This window comes from Coregonus lavaretus, assembly GCF_964263955.1.
Source record: "Coregonus lavaretus genome assembly, chromosome: 18".
NCBI lineage: Eukaryota > Metazoa > Chordata > Actinopteri > Salmoniformes > Salmonidae > Coregonus > Coregonus lavaretus.
The window spans coordinates 47,522,578-47,543,334 of record NC_140005.1 but is presented as its reverse complement, the minus strand read 5'-3'; the positions used below and the strand labels follow the sequence as shown (position 1 = coordinate 47,543,334).

Genomic DNA, 20,757 nt, shown 5'->3' with positions numbered 1-20,757 from the left:
CAAAGTTTCTGATATTTTTTTATAACCCAAACCTTATCTGTACTTCTCCCTGACCTGTTTGGAGAGTGCCTTGGTCTTCATGGTGCCGCTTGCTTGGTGGTGCCCCTTGCTTAGTGATGTTGCAGACTCTGAGGCCTTTCTGAGAACAGGTGTATATATACAGTGAGGGAAAAAAGTATTTGATCCCCTGCTGATTCTGTACGTTTGCCCACTGACAAATAAATGATCAGTCTATAATTGTAATGGTAGGTTATTTGAACAGTGAGAGACAGAATAACAACAAATAAATCCAGAAAAATTCATGTCAAAAATGTTATAAATTGATTTGCTTTTTAATGAGGGAAATAAGTATTTGACCCCCTCTCAATCAGAAAGCTCCCAGGTGTCTTTTATACAGATAACGAGCTGAGATTAGGAGCACACTCTTAAAGAGAGTACTCCTAATCTCAGCTTGTTACCTGTATAAAAGACACCTGTCCACAGAAGCAATCAATCAATCAGATTCCAAACTCTCCACCATGGCCAAGACCAAAGAGCTCTCCAAGGATGTAAGGGACAAGATTGTAGACCTACACAAGGCTGGAATGGGCTACAAGACCATCGCCAAGTAGTTTGGTAAGAAGGTGACAACAGTTGGTGTGATTATTCGCAAATGGAAGAAACACAAAAGAACTGTCAATCTCCCTCGGCCTGGGGCTCCATGCAAGATCTCACCTCCTGGAGTTGCAATGATCATGAGAACGGTGAGGAATCAGCCCAGAACTACACGGCAGGATCTTGTCAATGATCTCAAGGCAGCTGGGACCATAGTCACCAAGAAAATAATTGGTAACACACTACGCTGTGAAGGATTGAAATCCTGCAGCGCCCGCAAGGTCCCCCTGCTCAAGAAAGCACATAGACAGACCCGTCTGAAGTTTGCCAATGAACATCTGAATGATTCAGAGGAGAACTGGGTGAAAGTGTTGTGGTCAGATCAGACCAAACTCGAGCTCTTTGGCATCAACTCGCCATGTTTGGAGGAGGAGGAATGCTGCCTATGACACCAAGAACACCATCACCACCGTCAAACATGGAGGTGGAAACATTATGCTTTGTGGGTGTTTTTCTGCTTTGGGGACGGGACAACTTCACCGCATCAAAGGGACGATGGACGGGGCTATGTACCGTCAAATCTTGGGTGAGAACCTCCTTTCCTCAGCCAGGGCATTGAAAATGGGTCGTGGATGGGTATTCCAGCATGACAATGACCCAAAACACGCGGCCAAGGTAACAAAGGAGTGGCTCAAGAAGAAGCACATTGAGGTCCTGGAGTGGCCTAGCCAGTCTCCTGACCTTAATCCCATAGAAAATCTGTGGAGGGAGCTGAAGGTTTGAGTTGCCAAACATCAGCCTCAAAACCTTAATGACTTGGAGAAGATCTGCAAAGAGGAGTGGGACAAAATCCCTCCTGAGATGTGTGCAAATCTGGTGGCCAACTACAAGAAACGTCTGACCTCTGTGATTGCCAACAAGGGTTTTGCCATCAAGTACTAAGTCATGTTTTGCAGAGGGGTCAAATACTTATTTCCCTCATTAAAATGCAAATCAATTTATGACATTTTTTACATGCGTTTTTCTGGATTTTGTTGTTGTTGTTCTGTCTCTCACTGTTCAAATAAACCTATTATTAAAATTATAGACTGATCATGTGTTTGTCAGTGGGCAAACTTACAAAATCAGCAGGGGATCAAATACTTTTTTCCCTCACTTTACTGAGATCATGTGACAGATTATGTGACACTTAAATAAAGTCCACCTGTGTGCAATCTAACTAATTATGTGACCTCTGAAGGTAATTGGTTGCACCAGATCTTATTTAGGGGCTTCATAGCAAAAGGGGTGAATACAAATGCACGCACCACTTTTCCGTTGTTTATTTTTTAGAATTATTTTAACAAGTTATTTTTTTAATTTCACTTCACCAATTTGGACTATTTTGTGTATGTCCATTACATGAAATCCAAATAAAAATCCATTTAAATTACAGGTTGCAAAGTAACAAAATAGGAAAAACGCCAAGGGGGATGAATACTTTTGCAAGGCACTGTAGGAGTGGCCACTGAACTTTGTGTGTGAGAGAGGGCATGGAATTCCTTGTCTGTATCTGTTTGTGTTTACGTATGTGTTTTTCTGTCTGTGTGTGTTTGTGTGTTTGTCTGTGTGTGTGTGTGTGTGTGTGTGTGTGTGTGTGTGTGTGTGTGTATGTGTGTTCGCCAGCCTAGGTGTACCCACCCACACACAGTTCTAAGGTGCTCACAATGTGATTGGGTTCCTCATTCCCATTCCGTGACATGGTCCGTGCCTCTTGCTCTCGTGTGTTTGTGTGCGTGAGGAGGATGAGTGTGACGTCAACCAGGGACAAACCGGAGTTGGTGCTCAACCCAGGCAACAACACACATGAGAGCTAACATGCTAGCTAAGAGCTTTTCTCAGTTTACATGTAACAACACTCGCCGAGTGAGTGCCTACATGTAGAGGACATACTATGACGATCATACAATGCTCACTGGGTATGAGTGGATTCTTCCATTCCAGGTCACAGTTTTGACATGACAAATTGTTTATCCTCATTTCATCCTTGTAGACCATAGTACAGTACCATATAGGACTATATTCAACAATGCTAGAAGGCCAGTATTCATCAGCGTACACAATCCCACATACCACAAGGCATAGCTTTCCCCATTGAACCACCACCACCACCCACACAGCATGACCACCTCCCCCCTTTCCCCATCTTGGGATACCCTACCTCCAAGACCCCCTTACCTGTGTGGATTCTCCGGTGGGTCTTTGGAGAGGGCTATGCTAAGGTAGGTTAAGATATCTAGGCTAAGGTAGCTAGCACTATAGGGTGTTTTAGCATGGGTCCCTGAACCAAGTCCATCCAACAGTAGAGGCAACAAGTTAAACTCCCGCCCGCCCACTGGCCCACTGTCTCACTGGTCAGAGTGCCAAATGTCAAGGTTCAGCCAGCCATCAACTGACATTGCATGGAAAGTCAGAGGTGAGAGGTCAATGATAATGATGTGTCTATCAATGAATGTTCATTGGGACTTCTTGAACGATGAGGGAGTTTGTAAACACTCTACATTTTGGAGTACATTTGTGGACATTAACAAAGTGAACTTCTACTGCAACGCAGTGGAAAATATTTGCTTTTAGGTGGATTTAACTGCACCGGCAGGGTTATATAAGAAACGTGTTCATGATGGAAAGTTTGATAATTGTATAGGTAATTTAGATTTAACCGCTTTGTAGTGTTTTTGTATGATATTACTCTCACTGGACTCTCCTCACTCAGAACGAGTCTAATTTAGCTTCCTCCCTCCAATTTTGTGTTTATACTTCCTTCCCTTCCTCTAAGTGAGTATTTATCTATCCTGCTGTTCTTCCCTTACTCATCCAGTGGTCACCAACCAGTAGATTGCGATCTGAAGATCGACTGGTCGATATTCAAGACATTCCTAGTCGATCACCAAACATTTCTGAAAAAAAATAAAAATAAAGACTTGCGTTCCTATTTTTAAAAATATATAATAATAAAAAAACCTGTAAGCGAATATTATATTTCATTATTCACTTACATTGAGTTAAATATCGGAATGCATTAGTTTAGGATCAGGTTGATCCTGATGCCTTCAAAAAGAAGCCAAACAAATTAAACGGTTGGTGGAAATATAATTGACTATTCTAAGCACTAAGGTTAAAAGAGTATCTGAACATTGTTTCCAGAGAAAAGTGGTATTCTCTGTCATGTTCTATGACTGAGTATAATTTATTTGGAATTGCACTGAATTAAATTCTACTTCCCGTCACTCAAATTCTACATCCTGTGAGGTGTGGCCAATTCAATGTGAATTTCAAGTCATGAGTTGAATTGGAGTCAATTCCAAAATTCTGAATTGAGCCCAATCCTGCATGCCATGTCTCACACCCTCTCTCTCTCTTTCTGTGACTGCGTGTGCATGTGAGTTTGTGTGAGCATGTCTGTGTGTGTGCGCATGTGTGCGTGTATGCTTGCATGTTTGGGGCATTGCCAACATCCTGAAGTATCCCTTTAACCTCACTCTGACCTGTGTCACACAAACAAACATGCAAGCTTACACGCACACACAAACAGACATGCAACCATACATGCACTCACACACACACACACTCACACACATTCACATGCACACGCAGTCACAAAAAGAGAGAGAGAGGGTGTGAGACAAGAAAAAGTATCTGGCTCATAACATTTTAGTCATTTAGCAGACGCTCTTATCCAGAGCGACTTACAGGAGCAATGAGGGTTCAGTGCCTTGCTGAAGGGCACATCGACAGATTTTTCACCTAGTCGGCTCGGGGATTAGAACCAGTGACCTTTCGGTTAATGGCACAACGCTCTTAACCACTAAGCTACCTGCCACCCCTTCCAAACGATTATTGTAAACAAAGGGACTAAATTGGCCAGCGCTGACAAAAGATAGCGTGAGTGGATTTTCTAAGGCGGAGTTAGTGGAAACGTTGAGGACCAATCTCTGTCTTCTCTCTCTGTGTGTGATTCTCTCACCCTCTTTACTCTCTGTCGCTCTTTGTCTGCTCTCTCTCTCTCTACTTAAACTCTCTCTCCCTCCTGTCTCCGAACCCTCTACCCTCCTTTCGCTCTCCATCTCTCTCCTTCACTGACTGTGGGGACATGATATTGTGAACCATGATATCCAGCTGTCTACTGTTCCCAAAGGAGACCTGAAACCAGACCTACCCCCTGGTTCATCCTGACTCTCTCCTGTCTTGGTCTGTTTCTCCTCTCTCTTTCGCGCTGTCTTTTTTTTCTCTGATTTCGCTCTGTTTCTGTCTCTCTATGTGTGTCACTATCTCTGTATCCCTCTCTTTCTCTCTCTCACTTCTTTACTGCCTGCCTTTCTAACTCCACACACCCCCCCCCTCTCCCTCTCACACTGCCTAGATCCCCTTTCCTCTCCCACACCCTCTCTGCACACAATAAGACCAAGGTGTGAAAAGAGAGGGGAAAAAGGGTGGCAGAAGAGGAGGAGAGGTGGAGGCTCGCCGCTGCCTGCCAGCCCTCTCTCCCACTATAATTACTGCCTCCTCTCTTTTTCTCCCTCACTTCCAAAGTCACTGGGCCAGCACGCTCTGAGGTGCGGCGGGGAGGGAAAATTGAACAAGCGTCACACGTCACTACTGGTTACCCTCTGCCTCCCCTGTCAGCACCGCAGCTCGCCCTGTTTACTCGCCCCGCAATTACCGCCCTCCAGGGACCAGGAGGTTAACACAATCGGGCGGGGGGGGAGGCGAAGGGAGTGAGGGAAGTAGGAAGGGGAGTTAGTGTGCCCGGTCTAAAAGACATAGACCTAGCTGGTCTTTTTGTTGAAGGATGATGGACAAGCCAATAGTAGGGAAACATTATATACAATGTTAAAGGGCACATAGGTTTTTAAAAAACGTGTGCCTATCCTGATACTGTGCTGTGTTGTGCTTGGGGTGAATGGCAGGTCTGGTTGTAGTAATGTATAATGTTAAAGGATTTTAGAGATATCACATCTGTGCAATGCAGTAGGAGGCACTATACCAAGCCTGGCTGAGGGCCCTGACCTGGCCCCTGACTCAGGGGGACAGTGGGTCGGTGGCAACAGGCAGCAGCACGAGGCCCCGTTCACAGGGTGGCCCCGTGCCACCTGGACTAACTCTCCCATACTCTCCTTTAGATCCCGCCACTCCTAGCCTCTCCAGGAATATCCATATTTTAAAAAATATATATTTATAATCTTCTTCCTTTCTTCTTTCCCATGGCTAAAACAGTCAAAATAAATATATCTCACTTTTACCCAACTAACTTTTACCCTAAAAACACCCTAGTACAGGGGTGTCAAACTCAATCCATTGAGGGCCTAGTTTCTCCTGTTTAAAATATATATATATACATATATTAAGACCTAGACAACCAGATGAGGGGAGTTCCTTACTAATTAGTGACCTTAATTTATCAATCAAGTATAAGCGAGGAGCGGTAACCCACAGACACTCGGCCCTCCGTGAAATGAGTTTGACGCGTGCCCTAGTCCCTTTGAAGTTTTCCCACCCAAAGCTAACAACTTCAATGTCAAAACCTCCACCCATTTACCATCTAAATATCCCTAACGGATACTCCCGGAGAGCTCATTCCCATTTAGAAATTTGCCACCATTTTCCTGCCAAGTTCCTTCCAAATTCCAGACATAAATTCTGGGAATGACCCATTCTGGGATTGGTTTGGGGAGGGGGGAAGTGGAGGGATCGATCGCGGCGTTCCCTGCCGACTTACACTGCACGTCTACCCGGATGGACTTGATGGCAGCCACCCCCACCCCGTTGTCGGCCTTGCAGTAGTAGCGGCCGCCCTGCACCCGCTGGATGCCATCGATGCGCAGCGTCTCATTGTAGATGGATGTCTCCTGGAACTTGTCAGAGGCGCTTCCCGCCGTCTTGGTCCACCGCACCTGCACGGGGCGAGGGAGAGGGATTGAGTTAGTTAGTTAGGCTCAGAGTAGAGTATAGAGTGAGTACAGAGTGACTATACCTGGGCGGCAGGTAGCTTAGTGGGTAAGAGCGTTGTGCCAGTAACCGAAAGGTCACTGGTTCTAATCCCCGAGCCGACTAGGTGAAAAATCTGTCAATGTGCCCTTAAGCAAGGCACTTAACCCTAATTGCTCCTGTAAGTCGCTCTGGATAAGAGCGTCTGCTAAATGACAAAAATGTAATATATACTATACCCAGCCAAAAACTTTGATCTACAACCTTTCTGTAGAAGTGCTATTACCAAATTTGAAAAGAATTGGCATCCCTTGCTCCATTACATTTAGGATACAGCAGCTGAATAAGCTAGAACCACGTGTACTTTTTTTAAATCCATGAGCAGTTGGAGTTGGGTGGGGGGAATGTGGGGGGCTGGGTGGAGGCAGCTGGGGGGGAGATGTGGAGTGCCTGAGGGGGGAGCTTGCCGGGGTGCCACTTTGGGGTGGTGGTGGGTGGGAATACTTTGTTTTTTTGGTTGATTGTCTTGGGATTTTTCCTTTTCTCTACATGCCATTTTTGATGTACTTATTTTGTTTTCATCCTGTGTTTTTTTTTTTATGTATAAAAGAAACTCACGCCACTTTGTTAAATTGTATGTTTTATATGCTTCACAATAAAAAAATTCTGAAACGAGAAGAACCCTTTGATGAACCCTTTTTGGTTCCATGTAGAACCCTTTCCACAGAAGGTTCTACATGGAACCAAAAAGGGTTCTCCTATGGGGACAGCCAAAGAACCCTTTTGGAACCTTTTTTTCTAAGAGTGTAGACACAGATTGGCATACTTCACTGTAATATCCATTGTGCACTTTGTCTAGTTTGTTCACTGTTTTCATCTTGTGAAAAAGCAGATAACTGCTTTCATGCTTAAAACCAAGCTCTTTCGAGTAAAAAAAGACACTCAAGAGACTATAAAAACCAACCACCTCTATACGTTGATCTTTGCGCAACACTATCGCCATGATCGATGTCAATTAAACAAATTCAATTAATACCAATTAAAGCCTGATCTACTATCATATCAACCTCTACAGGACAATTAACTCCATCCTCTTACTATCAGAGGTCATTCCTGATAACAACGTGAGCTGGGCTATAATAGCACAGCACTAGATTGAGGAATAGGGGATGTGTAGGGGAACGTCCCAAATGGCACCCTATGCCCTATTTAGTGCATGACTTTTGACCAGAGCCCTATGGGATACCTTATGGGCCCTGGTCAAAACGAGTGCACTAAATAGGGCATAGGGTGCCATTTGGGACGTGTAGGTTACGACGCACGGTCAGGATTATAGGATTAGCTAGGCGCTGTGTAAACACTCCTCGTTGTTGTTTATTCAGGTTTGTTTGTCTCCGCATATGGAGACAGCTGTTTCTCATTGATCGGACGAGGAGGGGAAGGTGAGGAATTAGGTGTGGGACCCTGTTGTCGATAGTTAGAGACTCAATGGTTTGTGTGTGTATGCGTGTGTACTGTCGATGGTTAGTGACTGTGAGTGTGTGAGGCTGTGCTCTTTATGTGTGTGTATGCAAAGGCTGAGTAGACTTAATGAAGCAATGCTAAAGACGAGTCGATCTGTCTACCATGGTATGATGATGTGGTTCAATAAATACAATGAATTAAATGGGCTTGCCAGGGGTAAGGCAAAACAGTCACAATAGGGCGAATACAGTGTTGCAGTACCTGTACTTATGAGTATTATTTGTTTGCATCCCAAGAGCAGGGCCTTTAGGGCTCTGGTCAACAGGAGTGCATTATACAGTAGGGTGCCATTTGGGATATAGCCATCAATTTGACCCTAGACTGTGAATGTTATCCAGCAACTTGGTGTCAGATGTCATTAGAATCTGTAAGTGACAAACAAAGAGGTAAATAGGTGTTGTTATTGCGTTGAGATCATAAGGTGTACTGTAGGGTGAAGTTGCCCATAGATGCTGATCTTGGGTCAGTTTTGCATTTTTCCCACTAATGGTTAAGGGAGGGAAGCTGATTCTAGATCTGTACATAGGGGAAACTGAGAGAGAGAGAGAGAGAGAGAGAGAGAGAGAGAGAGAGAGAGAGAGAGAGAGAGAGAGAGAGAGAGAGAGAGAGAGAGAGAGAGAGAGAGAGAGAGAGAGAGAGAGAGAGAGAGAGAGAGAGAGAGAGAGAGAGAGAGAGAGAGAGAGAAGGCTGGAAGTAGATAAACATCACCCTCTTTCTCCTCACCAGCTTTTCTTTTCCCCAGAGTTCCCTGTGGAGGAGCTATGTCACACCAGCGTACAGTATCTTCCTCTATTCTCTTCCTTTATTGCCGGAGTAGGGAGATGCACCGAGTCTCGCAGTTCAACAGAAAGTGTCTTTTTATCACAAACCCCTCCCTGCTTTCCTGCGAATTATTTGAGGAACTAAAGCAAGAAATTAATGAATCTCAGTTCATTCACCAAATATATTTTTTATGTTCTTAGGGGTACTGCATACAGAAGAGACAATAAGCCCTAGAGAACGCAAGACTGCAAGATTGGATTCAACAAGGGATTCGGGACACTGGGGTTCGGATGTGAACGTGACTCAATGGTATTGGTGTATTGAGGGAGAGTTCTGCACAGAATAGTACTTTATTAGTCCATCAAATATGGAAATCCTTCTTCTGCTGCTCTACTCTCAATCCCCTCAGTGCCACACAGTGCTGCACAACAGGTCTCGAGACAGGAGTTATTTCAATTCAACTCTTCATGCCTATCGCCCATTTTTAGACAGTTCCATTGGTCCTAAAGTGAAAATTCTCACACAAAACACTTGGAGACTGAAGGTCTGTGTCCACTCAGTCAAACATCTTGGCCCATAACAAAATATGGATATCTAGGACTGGCATCCAGGACACAAATAAAAATCAAATCAAATCAAATGTTATTTGGCACATGCGCCGAATACAACAGGTGTAGACATTACAGTGAAATGCTTAATTATAAGCCCATAACCAACAATGCAGTTTAAGTAAAAAATAAAAATAGCAAATAATTAAAGAGCAGCAGTAAAATAAAATAACAGTAGGGAGGTTATATACAGGGGGTACCGGTACAGAGTCAATGTGCGGGGGCACCGGTTAGTCGAGGTAATTGAGGTAATATGTACATATGGGTAGAGTTAAAGTGACTATGCATAAATAATAAACAGAGTAGTAGCAGAGTAAAAGGGGGGGGGGGGGATGCAAATTGTCCGGGTAGCCATGATTAGCTGTTCAGGACTCTTATGGCTTGGGGTAGAAGCTGTTAAGAAGCCTTTTGGACCTAGACTTGGTGCTCCGGTACCGCTTGCCGTACATTAGCAGAGAGAACAGTCTATGACTAGGGTGGCTGGAGTCTTTGACAATTTTTAGGGCCTTCCTCTGAGATTTTTCACCTTTATTTAACCAGGTAAGCCAGTTGAGAACATGTTCTCATTTACAACTGTGACCTGGCCAAGATAAAGCAAAGCAGTGCGATAAAAACAACACAGAGTTACATATTGGGTAAACAAAACATAAAGTCAAAAATACAAACAGAAAATATATATACAGTGTGTGCAAATGTAGTAAGTTAAGGAGGTAAGGCAATAAATAGGCCATAGTGCAAAATAGTTACAAATTCATATTAACACTGGAATGATAGATGTGCAAAAGATGATGTGCAAATAGAGATACTGGGGTGCAAATTAGCAAAATAAATAACAATATGGGGATGAGGTAGTTGGGTGGGCTAATTTCAGAATGGCTGTGTACAGGTGCAGTGATCGGTAAGCTGCTCTGACAACTGACGCTTAAAGTTAGTGAGGGAGATAAGAGTCTCCAGCTTTAGAGATTTTTGCAGTTTGTTCCAGTCATTGGCAGCAGAGAACTGGAAGGAATGGTGGCCAAAGGAGGTGTTGGCTTTGGGGATGACCAGTGAGATATACCTGCTGGAGCGCAGACTATGGGTGGGTGTTGTTATGTTGACCAGTGAGCTAAGGTAAGACAGGGATTTGCCTAGCAGTGATTTATAGATGACCTGGAGCTAGTGGGTTTGGCGACGAATATGTAGTGAGGGCCAGCCAACAAGAGCGTACAGGTCACAATGGTGGGTAGTATATGGGGCTTTGGTGACAAAACGGATGGCACTGTGAAAGACTACATCCAATTTGCTGAGTAGAGTGTTGGAGGCTATTTTGTAAATGACATTGTCGAATTCAAGGATCAGTAGGATAGTCAGTTTTACGAGGGCATGTTTGGGAGCATGAGTGAAGGAGGCTTTGTTGTGAAATAGGAAGCTGATTCTAGATCTAACCTTTGATTGGAGATGCTTAATGTGAGTCTGGAAGGAGAGTTTACAGTCTAACCAGACACCTAGGTATTTGTAGTTGTCCATATACTCTAGGTCAGACCCGCCGAGAGTAGTGATTCTAGTCGGGTGGGCGGGTGCAAGCAGCGTTCGGTTGAAGAGCATGCATTTCGTTTTACTAGTGTTTAAGAGCAGTTGGAGGCTACGGAAGGAGTGTTGTATGGCATTGAAACTCGTTTGGAGGTTTGTTAACACAGTGTCCAATGAAGGGCCAGATGCATACAAAATGGTGTCGTCCGCATAGAGGTGGATCCGAGCTTCACCAGCAGCAAGAGCAACATCATTGATATACACAGAGAATAGAGTCGGCCCGAGAATTGAACCCTGTGGCACCCCCATAGAGACGGCCAGAGGTCCAGACAACAGGCCCTCCGATTTGACACATTGAACTCTATCTGAGAAGTAGTTGGTGAACCAGGTGAGGCAGTCATTAGAGAAATCAAGGCTATTTAGTCTGCCAATAACAATGCAGTGCTTGACAGAGTCGAAAGCCTTGGCCAGGTCGATGAAGACGGCTGCGCAGTACTGGCTTTTATCGATCGCGGTTATAATATCGTTTAGGACCTTGAGCGTGGCTGAGGTGCACCCATTACCAGCTCGGAAACCTGATTGCATAGCGGAGAAGGTACGGTGGGATTCGAAAATGTCAGTGATCTGTTTGTTAACTTGGCTTTCAAATACTTTCGAAAGGCAGGGCAGGATGGATATAGGTCTGTAACAGTTTGGATCTAGAGTGTCACCCCCTTTGAAGAGGGGGATGACCGCGGGCAGCTTTCCAATCTCTGGGGATCTCAGACGTTACGAAAGAGAGGTTGAACAGGCTAGAAATAGGGGTTGCGACAATTTTGGAGGCTAATTATAGAAAGAAAGGGTCCAGATTGTCTAGCACAGCTGATTTGTAGGGGTCCAGATTTTTTAGCTCTTTCAGAACATCAGCTGTCTGAATTTGTGTGAAGGAGAAGTGGGGGGGGCATGGGCAAATTGCAGCAGAGGGTGCAGAGCTGGTGGCCGGGGTAGGGGTAGCCAGGTGGAAAGCATGGCCAGCCGTAGCAAAATGCTTGTTGAAATTCTCGATTATTGTAGATTTATCGGTGGTGACAGTGTTTCCTAGCCTCAGTGCAGTGGGCAGTTGGGAGGAGGTGCTCTTATAGAGGTCATGGATGGCAGGAAGCTTGGCCCCAGTGATGTACTGGGTCATACGCACTACCCTCTGTAGTGCCTTGTGGTCGGAGGCAGAGCAGTTGCCATACCAGGCAGTGATGCAACCAGTCAGGATGCTCGCATGTCTCCTGAGTGGCGCATTGGTCTAAGGCACTGCATCGCAGTGCTAACTGTGCCACTAGAGATCCTAGTTCGAATCCAGGCTCTGTCGCAGCCGGCCGCGACCGGGAGACTCATGGGCGGTGCACAATTGGCCCAGCGTCGTCCAGGGTAGGGGAGGGAATGGTCGGCAGGGATGTAGCTCAGTTGATAGAGCATGGCGTTTGCAACGCCAGGGTTGTGGGTTCGTTTCCCACGGGGGGCCAGTATAAAAAAAAAAATGTATTCACTAACTGTAAGTCGCTCTGGATAAGAGCGTCTGCTAAATGACTAAAATGTAAATGTGCAGCTATAGAACATTTTCAGGATCTGAGGACCCATGCCAAATCTTTTCAGTCTCCTGAGGGTGTATAGGCTTTGTCGTGCCCTCTTCACGACTGTCTTGGTGTGTTTGAACCATGATAGTTTGTTGGTGATGTGGACACCAAGGAACTTGAAGCTCTCAACCTGTTCCACTACAGCCCCGTCGATGAGAATGGGGGCGTGCTCAGTCCTCTTTTTTTTCCTGTAGTCCACAATCTTCTCCTTTGTCTTGATCACGTTGAGGGAGAGTTTATTTTATTTTTTTATTATTATTTTTTATTTCTTTTTTTTCATTTTTTTTTTTTTTTTTTTTCGGGGGGATTGATCAGCTTAATATTGCAGATAGATTGTATCTTCTATCAATGTAATTGTCTGCATCACTTCCAATCCACCATGTTTTTTGTTTTTTTTATATATATATATTCCCCTTTATTACTTTTCAACCCCACCATCCTTTCCCTACTTGGAGTAAATTAGTGAACAACAACGCCCAGGCCTCTACTTCCGGTCTATACTTACTATCTACACCTTATGGACAGAGTTAATTTTACAATAATTCTATATCTATATATATATATATATATACATACATACACATACACACACACATACATATATATATATATATATATATATATATATACATACATATATATATACATATATATATATATATATATATATACATACATACACATACATATCTATTTATTTTTTTGCTCCTGAACTTCTTCTACTCTCAACCTCTCCGATCATTTTCATGATGTCCATCCGGTTTGCTTCTAAATGCCATATCTTTCTAACTGTGCTCTTTCCCAAAAGCTCCCAACATACAACCTATATACTTATTATGGACACAGTATGCTTACATTATTAGCTATCTTTGTTATTATTTGTTGTTATTTGTTATTAGTCCCATCCTTCAACTCTATTCAATACCTCCCATCTATCTCTTAACACCATCCATATAGGATTTCTATTTGCCATATATATTTCAACCATACTGTGATGTTTTACAAAAGTTCTGAACCTTTCTATTCTCATTGCTTCTACAGATTGTGAATTAAAAATAAACATTTTTGCTAAAAGTATTATTATAATATTGATTGATTGACTATGACTTTTCAGATCACCCAGTAATGCTATCTGCAAGGTTAGTTCCAGGTAAATATTGCAATCCTTTAGCCATTCCTGGACCTGTGTCCAAAAACAAGCTACAAATGGACAGAACCAAAACAAATGATCTAATGATTCTATCTCTTCACAGCAAAATCTGCAGAGCTGGGAAGATTGTATCCCCCATATAAATAACATTCTATTGGTAGCAAGAATTTTATATAATAATTTAAATTGAAAGATTCTAATTTTTGAATCCGGTGTCGTTTTGCGTGTCAGTTCATAAACACTATGCCATGGGATCGGTACGTCAAAGATCTCTTCCCAACTATTTTGCAATCTATATGGGACTGCTGTCAATCCTTTGGTCCTTAAGTGAAACTGATATACTTTTTTATTTATCACAGTTTTCCTTAACCAATTATGTTCTTTAATGCAAGGCCGACAGACAAGTTCCTTACTTTCTCCCCCTTCAACTTTCCTCTTCCACTTTTGCGGTAAGGCTGCAATTATTTGGTTGTAATTTTGGGTAGAGCAGACATTTCCATATGTTTTTATTAGCTGCATGTGCGACATAACTCCACCAGTCCTACCGATGATATCATTTACGAAGATTATACCTTTTTTAAACATTCTGTCAATAAATATAGGTTTTTTGTCAATTAGTATATTTGAATTTAACCACAATATTTGTTGCATTATTTGTTCTGTCGTTTCTGGAGGATTAAATTGAAATTGTAACCAACTTTCTATGGCTTGTTTTAGAAATAGTGACATTTGGGAGATTATTTCCTTTTCAAATAACTGAAAGTGAGAGGTTGTAATCTGAATAAAGGGAAAAAGGCCTTTCTTGAACAGTGGGTGAGACAATCTTACTAATTTGCTTGAGAACCAGTTCGGATTTAAGTATAACTTTTGGATGACTGAAGATTTTAGTGATAGGTCTAATGCTTTAATATTTAATAATTTCTGTCCTCCGAATTCATATTCATTATATAAATATGCTCTTTTAATTTTGTCTGGCTTGCCATTCCAAATAAAATTGAATATTTTTTTCTCATATAATTTAAAAAACTGTTTGCTAGGCGTAGGCAAGACCATAAGCAAATAGGTAAACTGGGATAATACTAAAGAGTTAATCAGGGTGATTTTTCCACAAATTGACAGGTATTTTCCTTTCCATGGTAGTAAGATCTTATCTATTTTTGCTAACTTTCTATTAAAATTTATTGAAGTGAGATCATTTATTTCCTTTGGGATATGTATTCCAAGTATATCCACATCACCATCAGACCATTTTATTGGTAAACTACATGGTAATGTAAAAATTGTATTTTTTAGTGATCCAATACGTAATATAGTACATTTGTCATAATTTGGTTTTAATCCAGAGAGGTTAGAAAATGTATCTAGATCCTCTATGAGGCTGTGGAGGGATTCTAGTTGTGGATCTAAAAGAAAACATGAATCATCTGCGTACAATGACACCTTTGTTTTTAAGCCCTGTATTTCTAATCCTCTGATATTATTATTGGATCTGATTTTAATAGCTAACATCTCGATGGCCACAATAAATAGATATGCCGATAGTGGACAACCTTGTTTCACTCCTCTTGACAGTTTGAAACTTTCTGAGAAATAGCCATTATTTACTATTTTACACCTAGGGTTACTATACATGATTTTGACCCATTTTATAAGAGATTCTCCAAAATTGAAATGCTCCAGGCATTTATATATGAATTCCAGTCGAACTTTATCAAATGCCTTTTCGAAGTCTGCTATGAATAGCAGGCCTGGTTTCCCATATTTTCCATAGTGTTCTATTGTTTCCAATACTTGCCTTATATTGTCTCCAATGTATCTTCCATGTAAAAAACCTGTCTGAGGGAGAGTTTGTTAGCCTGGCACCACACGGCCAGGTCGCTGACCTCCTCCCTATAGGCTGTCTCATCATTGTCAGTGATCAGGCCTACCACTGTTGTGTCGTCGGCACTCTTAATGATGGTGTTGGAGTTGTGCCTGGCCATGCAGTCATGGGTGAACAGGGAGTACAGGTGGGGACTGAGCACGCACCCCTGAGGGGCCCCCGTGCTGAGGATCAGCGTGGCAGATGTGTTGTTACCTACCCTTACCACCTGGGGGCGGCCCGTCATGAAGTCCAGGATCCAGTTGCAGAGGGAGGTGTTTAGTCCAAGGTCCTTAGCTTAGTGATGAGCTTTGAGGGCACTATGGTGTTGAACGCTGAGCTGAGGTCAATGAATAGCAATCTCACATAGGTGTTCCTCTTGTCCAGGTGGGAAATGGCAGTGTGGAGTGCAATAGAGATTGCATCATCTGTGGATCTGTTGGGATGGTATGCAAATTGGAGTGGGTCTAGGGTTTCTGGGATAATGGTGTTGATGTGAGCTATGACCAGCCTTTCAAAGCACTTCATGGCTACAGGCGTGAGTGCTACGGGTCGATAGTCATTTAGGTAGGTTATCTTAGTGTTCTTGGGCATAGGGACTATGGTGGTCTGCTTGAAACCTGTTGGTATTACAGACTCAGTCAGGGACATGTTGAAAATGTCAGTGAAGAAACTTGCCAGTTGGTCATCGCATGCTCGGAGTACACGTCCTGGTATCCGTCTGAATGTAAAGGTCTTACTCACATCGGCTACAGAGAGCTTGATCACATAGTCATTCGGAACAGCTGATGCTTTCATGCATGATTCAGTGTTGCTTGTTTCGTAGCGAGCATAGAAGTGATTTAGCTCATCGGGTAGGCTTGTGTCACTGGGCAGACACAGATTAAGCCTAGTTCTGGACTAGAAACCATGCTTAATGGAGAATCTCCAAAGAAAGCCTAGTCCTAGATTTAAAAGCTATTTCAATGGAGATTCTCCATTTATCATGGTTTCTAGTCCAGGACTTGGCTTAACCTGTGTCTGGGAAACCAGCCTTTGGAGCCCCACGATTCTAAACTCAAACCGACAACACAATATCTCTGAATACAATAAAGACTTCATTTGGGTTCTACATGTCAACTATTGTTTGTTTAGTTTATTTAATCCATTAGTTTAAGGCAGCTCTATCAATCATAGTGGCAATTAAGTCCCTGAAAGGCACCTAGCCATAGCATAGCACCCTGTACTTGTAGGCTCGGTTTCCCAGACACAGATTAAGCCTAGTCCTGGACTTAAAAGCATGCTCAATTGAGATTGTCCTTTGAAAGTGCTTTTTAGTCCAGGGTTACGCTTAATCTGTGTCTTCCACTATTAAGTACTACAAAGCCTTTCAACTGCTCTATCCAAATATCCATCCCTCTGTCATAGTGCACACATAGATAATGCTACGGTTACAGCTATCCAAACCCCCTCTACCGCTATCAGAGACCCCGCCACTGCATAATACCGGTTTATCTATGGATAAGATTGGTTAAACTGTATTGACCCGCCGAGTGCAGACACTCATTATGCGTGTTTGTTGTGGATCATTGCCGCAGTGCCGAGGCAGAGGACAAACACAGAGGAAAAACAAGTTACGCTTCGATACGTGCAACAGAAAAAGAAAGGGGGGGGAAGTATGAGGGGGTAAAGGAGTGGAGAGGAGGGGGTGTTTGGAGGGAAAGAGCTGGAGTGGTGAGATATGGATGGATAGTGAGTGATGAAGAGATACCTGGGAGAGGCGAGGAAGGTTAACATCGGTCAACAACTGGCAGGCGACACGTTGGTGTCCGGGTTAAGTCTTTGACATGTCCCGCACACACGCTCACACTCTCTTTCACAAACAGGCAGACACACACACATACGCACTCCAGCTCTCAGGTTAAGTGTTTGAAATGGTTTTCCCGCAGTGTCCCATCCACCTCCCGTGAATGGATTTGTCCCCAACCCCTGGTCTGTACACTACACAGACCCGGCCTAAAACAATACTGAGCCTTAGGGCTCGATTAAATTTGTACCGCCAAAGTTCAGCGCTATAGCGTGCTTGACATTTAAAGGTAGTTTCCAATTGAGCATTGCCTTTAAACTTAAATCGTGCAATAGCACTGAACTTTGACAATACGGATTGAATCGAGCCCTTAGCCTATCTATCAACAATTGTACTGTGTTTAAGGCTCCTCATTTGTTAATGTACAGTATGCAACTTCATTGTTACCACTATTTTACACACTGACATTTTGGGCTGGTTTCCCAGACACTAAACCTAGTCCTGGACTAAAAAGCATGTTCAACAGAGAATGTCTAGTCCAGGACTAGGCCTAATATGTGTCTGGGAAACCGGACACTGTTACTTTTTTTTAAGGCAGCCTACTTGACAGTGTTAATTTAATTGTGTTTCAATAAATGTTAACTATTGATAAGATTAACTTGTGTAATGTGGTCAGAAAGTAGCTAGATTACATGCTTCAAAATTACAAAATGGCTGGGGTATAGTATCACGTGAAGTCCTACTAATACGATTCTTCACTGGATTTGTTCACAAACACAACTGACAGCGTGAACACACTGAGCTACGCCTCAGTGCGCTACTCCATTATGCTCGTTCAAAATGGGCCGATCATCATAATCCGTCTATTGTTGGAAGAGTATTTGGAGTGAGTAATTGGCACAGCACAATCCCACACACGTTGCTGTGTGACTAAAGAAAGAGGAATGGTAGAGAGGGAGGGAAGGAGGGAGGAGAAACGAGACGGATCTCAACAAACGCCCAGAGAGAGATCCCTGACGAAGCAGGGTTTTTCAAACGATTGCTAATAAAAATTTAAAAAACGCTGCTGAGCTTAAAATAAACTTACTGTGGCAATAACCGTTTTCATTATTCTCCCTCACTGGGAAAGAGAGGAGGGAAAGGATCACTCGGAGATTAAACGCGGAGAACAATGGGCATTAAGTAATAAACGCTGCCTCCAGGATCGTCGACTTGAATCGGTGTCACTTAGCTGGAAGTTAATTCATAATGGCAGTTATGGGATGGTGTGAAAAATGATGGAGGAGAGAGAGGAGAGGGGGCAGCTAAGGCAAAGAGAGTTCTTTATTGCCAGTCAGATAAAGGAATGACAGACAAGGCATCACAGCAATATATCGGATCAATTCATCTGGTTGATATATGCTGGCTCATCGACATCCTATACCCTCCTTCGACCAAGGTCCTTTGAGATCCCCTTTGATCAAGTTACACATATCAAACTTCCACTAGAATTATGCTGTTAGCACAAGTTAATAGTCCAAATGATTTATAATGGGCTGCTACACTCAAAAGATGGGAAAAAATAGGTCTTAATCTTGTACTAGATTTGTTTCTTGCTTGGACGTTGACCTGGCTAAACTGTGGCAACTTAGTCAGTTCATCCACAAACTTAATGAAAAGATAATAATAATAATATGCCATTTAGCAGACGCTTTTATCCAAAGCGACTTACAGTCATGTGTGATAAAATTTTAACGCATGGGTGGTCCCGGGGATCGAACCCACTACCCTGGCGTTACAAGCGCCATGCTCTACCAATTGAGCTACAGAGGACCATAAACAGCACATCTGAACATACACACACCACACAACTGTCCTTTGCTTCCCTTTTACTTCGACTTACATACCACTACAACAATGACATAAACTACTTAAATATGACATGATGCCACGATGGTACAAAGATTTGCTTTGTATAAGATGACTCACAACGCTAGGGGGCTACGGAATAGATCCAAGTCAATACACTTATGTCCTTTTCAACTGTTACGTGACATAGTTTGTCGCTGTTAGACGTGATGGGTTGTAGCGGCGAGCGAAGGGATTTAGTTAAAGGGCGGCAGAATCGGAAAACGGGACCCAAATGGGTGATGTCAGGCATGACTGTGGCTCTGTGGCCAGAAAGCTTAGAGAACAGTATATGAACCGGCCAAGAAATGGAGAGATTGAAATGAGGGGTGGAAACGGGAGATGATGGGAGTGGGGTGACTGGGTGCATGGGGTATACGGTTACCTGAGCATGCTGGGAAGTGTGGATCTGTCATGTACGGTATCTAAATAATTGTCTGATAGGCCATTTGTTCTGTATGTCTCTGTCTGTCTGGTCCGTTCATCCGTCTTACTGTCAATTTTTCTGTCCGTCTGTCTGCCGGCTTCCCTTCTGTCTGTCTGTCTGCTTCCCTGTCGGTTTGCCTCTCGACTTATCTACCTGCCTGCCTTTCTGTCTGCCCACCTTTCTGACTGATAAAGTTATATTATATTCTACTCTATTCTGACTAACTGACAGTCTCAACAGACGTGTCATGTCTTCAAAACATAGTATATGTGTAACTTTGGGGTGAAACAGGTTTCCGAATGAAATGACGTGACAACTTTATAGCCCATTTCAAAGCTCTTTAGTGCCAGCACTTGATGAGGGATTTCCTCAATCTAGCGTCTGTCATTTTCTATTTAATACATGACTTCGATTCTCTTCAAAGCTACGCTTACTTCTCTCAAAACACTACATAACAATTCTGTATTCATCAATGAATGCACATCTTTTGAACACAGTGTTAATAAGTGAATGCATACGAAAGGTTCATGGTTAAGCATCAAAGCTTTGTGGAGACACATTTAAACATTAAAGCATTTTGGGATAATTGTATAGGATAAGAAGAGCTGGCTGAATAATAATAGGGGTGACTCCTGAAATATGTTTCCTGTGTGTGTGTGTGGTGTGCACACATGCCCGTTTGTGTGTAGTAGTCTGTGTATCACTACATTGCTGGGCACAGGCTGTTATTTTGGATCATACTGTGCCGCTCGTGGGAAGGCCAGCCGATTGCCCAGTTACCACAGGGTAGCAGACCAATCAGCTCTCATAGTCTCACGTCAGAATTAGACGTTCATCCATGTTTCTCAAACATCACATTTCTAAGTTGTTCCAAACGTCAAATTTCAAGGTGTTAAAGGTTGAGTTTAGGCATTAACTCAGAATTGAAGGTTAGGGTTAAGATTTGGGATAGGATTAAAACAAAAACATCTAAAACTAATTTCAAACTTGCAACCTTTGGAATCAGAGGCAGATGCCCATCTGCCATCCCTGTCCACAGCGCCCTAGCAAAACCGAAACCTACTTAAAGGTAACAGCG

The 20,757-nt window shown here is 43.0% G+C and overlaps 1 protein-coding gene across 1 annotated transcript in view; it reads right to left on the bottom strand.

The window, feature by feature from the left end:
* LOC311145544 (MAM domain-containing glycosylphosphatidylinositol anchor protein 1-like) overlaps positions 1–20,757 on the bottom strand; it is a gene marked incomplete at its 3' end in the record, with an annotated part of 411,583 nt that overhangs the window by 251,062 nt on the left and 139,764 nt on the right. Inside the window, exon 4 of the mRNA XM_084181813.1 lies at positions 6,350–6,524. Within this exon, the coding sequence (XP_084037939.1) occupies positions 6,350–6,524 (175 nt within the window). The remainder of the gene's footprint in view (positions 1–6,349; positions 6,525–20,757) is intronic.